This window comes from Glycine max, chromosome 7, assembly GCF_000004515.6.
Source record: "Glycine max cultivar Williams 82 chromosome 7, Glycine_max_v4.0, whole genome shotgun sequence".
NCBI lineage: Eukaryota > Viridiplantae > Streptophyta > Magnoliopsida > Fabales > Fabaceae > Glycine > Glycine max.
This window is the reverse complement of record NC_038243.2, coordinates 19,680,313-19,692,159: the sequence shown is the minus strand read 5'-3', so window position 1 is coordinate 19,692,159 and position 11,847 is coordinate 19,680,313. Positions and strand designations below refer to the sequence as shown.

At 32.1% G+C, this 11,847-nt stretch overlaps 1 protein-coding gene across 1 annotated transcript; it reads right to left on the bottom strand.

Moving 5' to 3' along the window:
• Positions 1–5,990: 5,990 nt before the first annotated feature.
• On the bottom strand, positions 5,991–11,332 carry LOC100810994 (putative Myb family transcription factor At1g14600). Its single transcript, XM_014778057.2, has 6 exons — positions 10,582–11,332; positions 10,190–10,266; positions 10,012–10,051; positions 8,031–8,184; positions 7,218–7,440; positions 5,991–6,400 (listed from the first exon to the last, which is right to left on the bottom strand). The coding sequence occupies exons 1-6, from the start codon at positions 10,706–10,708 to the stop codon at positions 6,119–6,121; spliced, it is 903 nt and encodes a 300-aa protein (XP_014633543.1). The 5' UTR covers positions 10,709–11,332; the 3' UTR covers positions 5,991–6,118.
• Positions 11,333–11,847: the final 515 nt, after the last annotated feature.

Below are 11,847 nucleotides of genomic sequence, written 5' to 3'. Positions count from 1 at the left end.
GGGTAAGATAGTCAAGTAGAGAGTTTGAAGTTCCCTTGAGATACTCTATTTCGAAATAAAAAACACTTAAAATTGCTTGCCATCTCGCAAATATTTGCTTTGAGGCAAGATTTTTAACATCTTTTTGTAAAATCAGATTGAAATTTAGAAATGCACAAAACAATTGCTAAAACTTCCTTTTTAACAGTTGAATATTTTTGTTGTGCAGAATTCTAATGTTTTGATGTATATGCAATGACATTTTCTTGGGTATTGACTCTTTGTTTAAGAATACCACCATAACTAGACATGGCAAGAAAACCCATATCCGTGGGTACTCGCCCGAATCCTTCCTGACTTTGACGGGTAATACCCGAGTTGACTTGGTATGAGTTCAGGTTTGGGTTTTCCCCGATAACCAAAAGTCGGGTATGGGTACGGGTATGAGATTATTAGACCCGTCCCGACCCCGAACCAGAACCCGCCCCACCACTTAAAATCTTTAGAATTTTTGCATAATTTAATCAAAAGACATATAATTTTTATTACTAGTTAATTTTATTTTAGAATTTTTACATAGTTTAATATTATTTTCTTAATTATTTATGTAGACACACACGTTATAATAAATTTATTGATATATAAGTAGTTAAAAATAAATGTTTAACAATCAATTTATTTTTTTCTAAAATCAATTTTTTAATATTTTTTTTACAAAAAAAAATATTTTTCTAAATGGTGTGTGGAACGGGGTTGGGGATACCCGATACCCGACGGGTACGAGGATGAGACAATAAACTCAAACCCGTCGGATATCGGGTACGGGTATGGGGATATGTTGAGGAGTCGGGGTAAGGGATTGGGGAGACAATACCCGTACCCAACCCGCCTCATTGCCATGTCTAACCATAACCTATGTTAGATGCATCTGTTTCAACAATTTTAAATACCTGCGAAATTGGGAGATATAAACATTTTTTTAGATTGGACTTTGAGTTTGATTTCTTTGACTACATAGGTATGAATATCAGACCAAGGAGGAGGATTTTTTCTTAACCTATCATGTAGTGGTTTGAATATATTGTTTAAGTATAGTACAAAATCTCTGACATAATTTAGACAACCTAGAAATCTTTACAATATTTCTCTCTCTACAATCTATCTCAACATGAAAGAGGGTTCAATTTCGACAGCTCTAATTTACAAAATCCAATACAAGGTCATGAACACTTGTGCATCAAGAGTCCTTCTGAAACCCCAAAAAGGAGAGACAACTTTGTTTATCACTGATATGAAAAAGGCTAATGTTTCTTTCCCCATAATTATAAAATAGGATGAGGGAACTCTTCTTGAAAAATGGGTCATGGACAAGGCTACGCCTTCAGTCCCTAGACCTACCCCTACCATAGAACAAATTAAACAAGATAATTCTGGTAAGGTTGAAATAACCTTCAATAGGAGAAACTCTTTCTCGTCCTGACTAGAAGCCTCAAGACAATCTGAGTATGAGTCAGCAAGAAGGTCTTTTTCAGTAAGGACCCGATCAATTCCAATAGGATTATCTAGATCTGAGTCACATAACCAGTTTTCTAGCATAAACCTCCAAGAATTAGATACGACGTCTAGTATACCTAGAACCACGTACAACCAGGAACCAGAAGATGACCAAAAGTCAATTCAATCTCCAATATATTCTTCTATCCATGAACCTTATGATGTTATCTGATGAATTTAGCATTGATAAGGAAACCTTTAGAAAAGACTTTTATTCTCCAGAAAATGAACCTCATAGGAGATGGTTTTTTTAGCATTTTAGGGGATAAAAAAGGCAACAAATTCAATAAAATTTTTATAATTTGTCAAAAGAGTCAAAACTAATATTCCTTTCTTTGATTGGTTCCATACATATACTGTCAAAGAAAATATAGATTACCCTTGGCAACATGACATAATAGGTGATCCAACAACCAATGTTATTACCAACTAGCAAATCAAAGATGGTGAGGTAATCCAATCGGAACTACCTCCCACAACGTAATACCAACTACCAAAGGTCAAGGACAATAGTGATAAACCTGTCATGGCCACACCATTTAAGACAAAGGATGTCAACAAGAGATAACCCCGAAGGATATTAGGAGCCTAATGGAACAGGCTAATTACACCGACAAATACCTTCAAGTGTTAGGGGAGTCTATTAGTAAAGAAAAGGTCTTTACTAAAACCAAGGACCATGGGTCGTCATCATCGGCCGTTCAAATGGAAAAACCTTTGTTCAAACCTTTTAAGGTTAGCGAAAAAGCTAAACATAAATTTAGGGAACTTAGAAAACAAAGATTCCCTACTGAGGAGATAGGTGATAGCCATAGTGAATTATTAAGTAAGATTAATAGTTTACTTAAAACCATCCCTAAAACCTCTCAACCTTCAAAGGAATCATCCAAAATAAGGACTAGACATACCTCCAAATTAATTAATGCCATTAATAAGGATAGTGACAATAATTCAGAACAAGTATCTGAAGAAGGTTCAGTATCTGAAAAGGTAATTAATCTGATTAACACCAAACATTGGAAAACACCTTTCAAACTTTATTACCAAAGACCAACCGTCCCTGATCTTCTACTAGAAGAAAAAGGCAAAAGTAACTTTAAAAGTTTTAGAGCAAACAACATCTATGAATGGAATATAGATGTTCATACAAAATACAACATCATGAATACCCTCCAGCATATGATCATGGTGGCCACGACATACCAAGCGTCCCATGAATGTCCAGAAGAAACAATTGTATACATTCTTGTGGCAGGATTTTCTGGCCAATTAAAAGGATGGTGGGATAATTATATCACTAATGAGGAAAAGTAAAAAATCTACAGTGTTATTAAAACGGATCCCAATGAGAAAGTCATTACAAATGATGCTAATGAAGAAATCCCTAACGCTGTAAATACCCTTATCTTTACAATAGTCCAACATTTTATTGGTGACCCATCACTTTGGAAAGATAGGTCAGCAGAATTACCATCCAACCTTAAGTGTAGGACTTTAGCAAATTTTAGGTGGTACAGAGACACCTTCCTGACTAGATTTTACACGAGAGAAGATAACACAATCTTTCTGGAAAGAGAAATTTCTAGCCGGACTTCCAAGATCATTAGAAGATAAGGTTACAGATAAAATCCGTAGTCAATCATTCAACGGAGATATTCCATATGACAGTTTAAGTTATGGACAATTAATTTCCTATGTCCAGAAAGTAGCCTTAAAAATTTGTCAAGATGACAAAATTCAACGACAACTGGCTAAGGAGAAAGCCCAGACTAAAAGAGATTTAGGGTCTTTCTGCGAACAATTTGGACTGCTAGCTTGTCTAAAACAGAAGAAAAAACAAAACCCCAGAAAAGAATTTCATGAGAACAAAAATTTCAATAAAAATAAATTTCCAAACAGGAGATACTCACACAAACCCTCAACCAGCAGAGACACCAACATGCCAAAACTAGTCATGAAACCTAGAACCAAAGTAGTATGCTAAATTATGGAAAACAAGGTCACATAAGCAAATATTGTAGGCTGAAAAAGAAATTAAGAAACCTCAATCTAGATCCATCCATCGAAGAGCAGATTAACAATCTACTCATTGAAACCTCAGAAGAAGAAACTGGGGAAGTATCTTCGGAGGAAAATCTTAACCAAATCCAACAAGATGATAAAGTATCATCCACGGAGGAGGAAGATATCCAAGAGGTCAACACTTTAACAAAAGAACAAGATCTCTTGTTTGAATAAATCAATTCCATACTTGACCCTCAGGAAAAGAAGGTTTTCCTGAATAAACGTAAAAAATATTTGGAAACCAAACCTAAACCAAAAGAATTTATTACAAACAACAAATTTGATGTTAGTAATATACTCAAAAGATTAGAAAATACTTCCGTTAAACCAACCACAATCGAAGATCTTCAAATGGAGATTAATAACCTTAAACAAGAAGTGAAAGAGCTCAAACAACAACAAGAAATTCATCAAATCATTCTTTCTCATTTTGAAGAACATAATGATTCCGAAAATGAGGCAAAAAAGAAAAAGAGGAAGATCCAGATGATGAAATGTTCATGGGATTAATCAACAAGATTAAAATCCAAAAGTTTTATATTAATATTAGAATAATTATAAATGATTTTGTTTTAGATATAATGGCTCTTTTTGACACAAGAGCTGATTCAAACTGTATTTTAGAAGGACTAATTCCTACAAATTTTTTTGAGAAAACCTCAGAGACACTAAGTACAGTGAGTGGCTCAAAAACTAAAGATTAATTACAAGCTATCCACTGCAATCATAGAAAATCAAGGTCTTAGAATTGAAACAAATTTTCTTCTAGTAAAAAACCTTAAGAACGAAGTAATCTTAGGAACACCATTCATCAGATCTTTGTTCCTCCTCCACATATCCAAGGAAGGAATAACCACTTGGCACTTAGGAAGGAAAATCACATTTGAATTCCCCACTAAACCAATTGCGAGAAACATAAACTTCATAGAAAAGAAGATTAGCCAAATCAACTTTTTAAAAGAAGTTTCTTTTAGCAATATTCAAATCCAATTAGAAAAACCCCAATTAAAAGAGAAAATCCAATTTCTGTTACAACACATCCAATCAACCATTTGTTCCGATTTGCCACATGCATTCTGGAATCGGAAAAAACACATAGTTGATCTCCCTTATGAGAAAGACTACAAGGAAAAATAAATTCCCACAAAAGCTAGACCAATCCAAATGAATGAAGAACTCCTTCAATATTGCCAAAAAGAAATTAAGGATCTCCTTAATAAGGGATTAATTAGGAAGAGCAAAAGCCCTTGGTCTTGTGCTGCTTTCTATGTCAACAAACAAGCCGGACTTGAACGGGAACACCTCGTCTAGTTATAAACTATAAACCTTTGAACCAAGCTGTACAATGGATCAAGTATCTTATTCCAAACAAAAAATATTTACTCAATAGGTTAAACTCTACAAAGATATTCTCAAAATTCGACATGAAGTTAGGATATTGGCAAATCTAAATAAAGGAAACTGATAGGTACAAGACTGCTTTCACAGTTCCCTTTGGACAGTATGAATGGAATGTCATGCCATTTGGTTTAAAAAATATCCCTTCAGAATTCCATAAAATTATGAATGATATTTTTAATCCATATTCAAAATTTGTCATTGTCTATATTGACGATGTCTTAATTTTTTCTCAAACCATTGAACAACATTTTAAACATCTGCACACCTTCATTAATATCATTAAACAGAATGGTCTTGTAGTCTCCCAAACCAAAATTAATCTTTTTCAGACAAAGATCCGATTCCTTGGTCATAATATCTACCAAGATACAATAATACTAATTGACAGGTCAATTGAGTTTACCATATCCATGTAAATCAATCATTTTATTAAGACAGTTGAAAGCTATAATTTTTCTTATTAAATATTTTCTATTCTTAATTTTAGTTACCGTAATATAAAACAAAATAATATGTATATACAATTGCACAACTCAAACTAGCTAAAACACTCTTAAGTTTTTTAAAACAAAACTTTTAATTTAGTCCTTCAATAATTTTCTTGATATTAATTTAATCTTTTAAACTTTTGTGATATTAAATGATTTTTTAAATTTTGAAATAAATAAAAAAAATATTTTATTTTTTTCAATTTTTTATATTCCAAATCTTTGAAGAGTGAAATTGATAAATAATATTAAGTCATTAATTTAGTTATAGTATCTATTAGACATTTACCATGGGTTTGAGCATATGATATAAGTACCGCAGACGTTATTTTAAAATTAGGTAAAATTAATTTTAATCTGATAAATATAGTTAAAAGTAAAATATCAGAAAAAAAAGTTAAAATGTGAACCTATAATAAACTCATTTAAAATTTTTACATTATCTAATAATAACAAAAAGTAATTCTAGCAATTAACCAAACAGGCACGTATTCAGCTTGACATTGTCGTTCCAATAGATAGCGCCTTTCATGATATGTTAATATCTGATTTGATTGCTCTAAAATGAGTAGAGTGAGATCGAGTAAACTAGTTTTTGATACTAACAATTATTTGTGAAATCTAGGTAACATTCAAATGGCCAAAGAAAGGTCCAAGTTAATTGTTTTGGGGACATTGGAAGAACTAGAACAGCCCATGTAATTGTTGCTAAACTCTGGGCACAATGAAAATGCCTCACTGGTCTCACTGACTGAAGAAGCATTATTACTTTTCTGAGAGGAAGGATGGGGTTGTGGCAATGAGATTGACAATGACAATTCACAACCTTCTATGTCTTCATCCTCTGCTCCTAGTCCTACCCTCCAAGTATTCCCAACTTCATTCAGAGGGTGCTTATCATTTAATTTGGCAACCTGTCCCAACATTGTGAAAAAAGGAATTCTTTATATTTTGCAAAAAGGTACTAAGAAGGGGGCAATATTAAGGGAGCAAAGTAGATACATTTTAAAAAATCATATGGACTTTATAATAAAATTGATCCAACATTTGATGATTATTATATGCATATTCTGATGCAAAAAGAGGGCAATAAGGGAGCAAAGTAGCTAGATACATTTTAAAAAATCATGGTGCTGCCAATTGAGGTTGAGTCTAGCTGAAGGAATTATTTTTTAACAAGGTAACGAATCATGGCTCGATTTTTTATTGAGTAAGACAGTGAGTGTTCACATTTAATGGCAACCATTGAACATGGTTATTTCTAAAGAAGAATTTATGTGGAAAACCAAAAAAAAAAAAAAGAATTATGATTCTTTGAATTAAGTGAATATCAAGGTAGCAAAGAAAATACTTACAACGTAACGAACCTAATTAAGTCAGTGATCGTTGAACATGAATACATGATTATCTTTGAAGGAGAATATACATAAAAAAAAATCCAAAAGAAATTATGATGTTTTGCATTGATATTTTTCACTAGTGAAAGAGGAAACTCACATTTTAGTACCACATGTCATTTTCATTTTTTTTTCTGTTTTTAGGGTGAGTAGAGGGAGGGAATTAAGGGGAGTCCAGAATCCTATAACTCAGAAGTTATCATGGGCCATCTCACTTGACAGTGAAATAAAGCCCATAATAATCAATATCACACACCACTTCACCCCCAATATATAGAAGGACAAATGAAGTACGAAAAGATAGATAGGTTGTCTCTCTCTATGAGAAGAGTACCTGGAGAAAATCTGATTCTTGCTTTGGTAGCATAGGAAAGGTTGTGGAAAGGGGTTGAGTCTGCTGCCATATTGAACAAACACAAATCTTCTTTATTCCCTTCTGCTCAGCCATGCTCTGCTGGTAATCATAAAAAGTAGTGTATGGATTTGGAACTGCTTCACATATTCTTTGGCTGCATTGTAGGATTCCTGAGAGTAAACTTGTCTTCTCGATTCTAGCTCTGATGAGGAGAATCCCAACGTTAAGGATTAAAATTTCTCTTTTATCTTCTTAAAAAGTAAAAGTTGGCTCAGAAAAGCCAAAGATCAAGCAAAGACCCATGACTTTTTGTTTTGTTACTTTTCCATGGTAACACTTTTTCAGGTAAAAAAAAGAGTTTAACAAGCACTGTTGGTCAAATTCTTTTGAGAAGTAATAAGTACATATTTTTTAACACATTCCTTCAAATAAACTTGATTTAATTGATTAAAACTAATATAAAATTAAGGGAAAGAATCATTAAGTATGATGTTGAACCTACAAAGTTTTAATATTTTCAATAAATTTTAATTAATAAAAAAGAATGTGGCAGAGAATGTGTGTTCTTACTTCTTAGCATTAATTTTTGAAAAAAAAACTTATATTGTCATTTTTAATACTCTTCTAATATAAATTTTAAGATAATTATTATAAAAATTATCAAATTTATAAAAAATAATAAATTTATTATCTAATACATAAAAGTTTTGGATTAGATGACATTGTAAAAGTCTTTTGTATCGCGTAAGTGTATATATTATTAATTTATTCCAAAAATAAAGTTAAGCTGACCTTTTTGAGGAGAAATTAGTGCAGCTGGAGAGGGAATCAGATTCTTTTTTAATGGATTTGAAGCAAGAGTGAAAACCAACATCACTCACTTCATCAACAAATCGATCATCATGCTTCTGAAAAGATTGTTTTCTATGTTGGGTAGAAGTCCTATCTGTCAACAGATAAACCAACACACATGGTGTAAGTTAAAGTAAAATGTTTATGAAAAAAACAATCAAGACTTTATGGGTCCAAAGCAATAGTAGCATCAACAGGGCTTGGATTTGTACACAGGTCATTCATTAATGATCCAACCCATCATCTTAAATGTTGAAAGCAGAAAAGTTGTGGGTTTCATCAAAATACCATTATAAGAAGATGGTAAAAGCACATTGGTTTATCATCCTCCCTTGTCTATTCTGGCATCAACTATGTATAGGAAAGATACTAATAAATGAGCAATGCGGTTGAAAATTTCCTAAACACATGCATGAAGACTAGCTTTTGGCTCTGATTTTGAACTACAACTTGCAACCAATAAGGGAAACAACGATTGAGTAAGCGTGTATATGCCTTTAATGCAGAAAGCATCTACATTATTCAATGTACGATATGCAGGGTGGATAATAAAACCATCATGAACATTAATCCTGTTGACCAATAAATGCTACAACAAAGGTACTACTATTAAGTATTTAAATGTATTTATTCAATTAATATTTTTATTAAAATTAAGCAAAAGTATAACATCGTCTCAGCAGTTTGCTCAGAAGTAGTAAGTGGCCATCAATATAGATACATGTAGTGTACCATTGTCTTTAGTATGAGTATTAGTGGTTAACAATTATGTAGCGTATAATTCTTAGGTTTACGTAGAATAAACACTTTTTCAATAAATATGTGTGTTTTACTTTTTTAAACCAGTTTCCATCTATAATGTGAAAAGATTCAAAATCTGGCCAGCTTTTAAAGGAGCTTCACTATTAAGGGCACTTATCGTGACAGAACTTGAAACTTTTAGACTCTATCCCCGTATACTTCCTTTTATTACGAAGGAGATTAAAAAAAAAAAAAACTCATCCTAGTTAAGAAAATAAGAACATTAACGTGTGTTTTGTTTTCTACTGAAATTAAAATAAATCCAAACCATAAAAAGCTTCTCAACAAAAAAAAAAACAAAACATAAAAAGGAAAACTTGGGTCCCACTGTGAAAATATAAGGTGTGAAAATAAAAATGAACCATTCAGGTATGTTATTATATGTTGTCTGCTAAAATAAGGTTTAACGAATGATTGAGGTCAAACATAAAATAAGTGATTCTTATGTAAAATAATTTATATGGTACCCCTGAAATGGATTTTATGAATAGAAAAATAAAAATTTTCACATCTTATATTTTTATATCCCATTCCTCCACTTCCATTTATAGTGAAAAGTGGGAAAGAGTACTTCTCTATTCTATTGATTAGAGTTCTCTCTGTCGAGTTTTCTCCTTTTTCTTTTAACCATAAATAGGCTTATAAAAGAGGAATGATGTGGAGACACTTTCTATCATTCTCTATTTGAGAGAATAAAATTTATTCTCTGCCCGAGAGGATTAAATTGATGTAAATTTAATTAAATATGTAGGTCTTTTTTATATATATAGCGAGTCCCATTTCTAAATTAACATGACCATATAAATTTTGATCACTAAAAAAAAGAAGAGAGTCCAAAAGAGTCTCTTCCACATAAAAATATAAGGTGTAAAAAGAAACCATTTTTGAATAATGAATTACACAAATATTATCATAAAACCTTTACTTCTCCTCCTCCTCCTAAGGTAACCTCTTATAATACCCAAATATCTATTAATAAATATTACTTTATGAATACTACACAATAGCATAGCAGATGAGGGAGTTATTGAAGCGCCATGATCAAAGAAACTAAACCTATTAGTTGTACACGTGTTCTGCAGTAAAAAGAAGGTCAAATTAAATTAACAGCGTTTGGTACCTTGTCTGCAGGAGCGATCACCTTTCATGCTTCTGTACATCTGATTTTGAAAAAGAGAAAAAACCAAATAAGGAACCCCAAATAAAAGCCTAGTGAGTTGTGAACATAAGGGTTTACTTTGACCAAGGAAAATGAAATTAATGTAAATAATTTTGTAAGCAGCTAGATTAACACCAACCTGCAGATGGCTCTTGACGTGTGAAATTGTGAGCCCTTTAACATCCATCAGCTGCAGAACAAGCTTAGGAGTAGCCTCTACACACATGAATAAAAGAAAAATTAAAAAGAAACAGGCAAAACTTTCATTAGAGAAATTCATCTTAGTATTGGTAATGTAAAACAAACCAAGAACAATCAAGAAAATTATTGAACACACACTTATTCTTTCTTGCGTTTCTTTTTCTACCTCATTTTCTCACATCACTTGTAAAAAAAAATATTCTTTGAACCCTTTTTCTTCCTATTCCCTCCACCCCATACATTACACCCCATCAAGTTTATCAGGTCTCAGAGAAATCAAAAACCAAGGACAAAAACTTAGAGTGAAAAATTTGGGAACAATGTACTTACTGTAATGACCTCCAAGAGTCTCAATGGCATAAACAAAGCAACGATGAAGTTCAGGGGTCCATCTTAAACGAGGAACCTTTGATCTTATATACTGCCTCACTACACCTTCTCTTCCACAACTACCCATTTTTTCTTGTATCCTAAGATCTTCACTTTCCACTTTTCAAGTCAAAAGGGTCTTCACAAAACCACAACTTGGATGATATCTATATCCCTTTCACTTCATAATATATAAAACAACAACAGGGAGAAAAAAAAGGCATGCCATGCAGCTTTTTCTCCCTAAGCAAACAGATAAAATAAGCAACAGAACCACTGAATCATCATAGTGAAAGGGGAAAATATCGAGAGATAAGGACATGACAAGGGAAGAAGTCCTGCAAATTCCCGAACATGTCACTGATAATACCTCATGGTAGGTGCTCTTGCTGCTTCCATCGTGTAGACAAATGACAAAAAGAAAAAAAAAATAATGAAAGAGAAAAATCACCAAGGAACTGAAATCTCTAAAAAGCGTATACAAAAGCCTTTTAATTTTGTTTCTGAAATGAAAAAAGTAAATAATAGTGATAATTAATCACGAGGAGGGCTTTCTGAACTCTGATTGATGTATGTTGTTTTGCTTGGCCACGAAATGATTATGCCTATGCCAATGTATAGAGTGTGTTGCCAAAGTTTGACCTTTGTCTCTCTCTCTCTCTCTAGTTTCTACTTTCTACACCTTCTTTCTCTCTCTAGATGATTGACTAGCTAGTCAGTAATGTATCCGACAACATCGTCATAATCACTTGGGGAGAAAACATGGATATCATGAAAATACTTTTCAGATCCTTGTTTTGTTCTCTTGGGAGGACTGTTTTATTACTTGTTAAAAGAATATATAAATATATTTTTATATTTATACAGTATTATTTAATAGAATAATAATACACTGTATGTGTGTAAAGGTGTGTGATAAATTTATTGATTTTTATAAAATTTGTTTAAAATTGTATTTTTTTAATTGGTTGATATAGTAAAACTTATATTGAAATGAATTTTTGTAGAGTGGGTAAGAAACAATTTAGAGTTAATTATATTTTTGTTTTGTAATTTTTTTTCAAATTTCACTTTTAACTTCTAAACAAATATTTTTAGTGTTTTTTGTTTGTATAATTTTCCACAATTATTTGTTAAGTAAGAGTCATGATCCTTTCATAAAATTACTTTTGTCTCCATAATGTTTTTTTACCTTGAAAATCAAACATGTAATACACATGTTTTTTC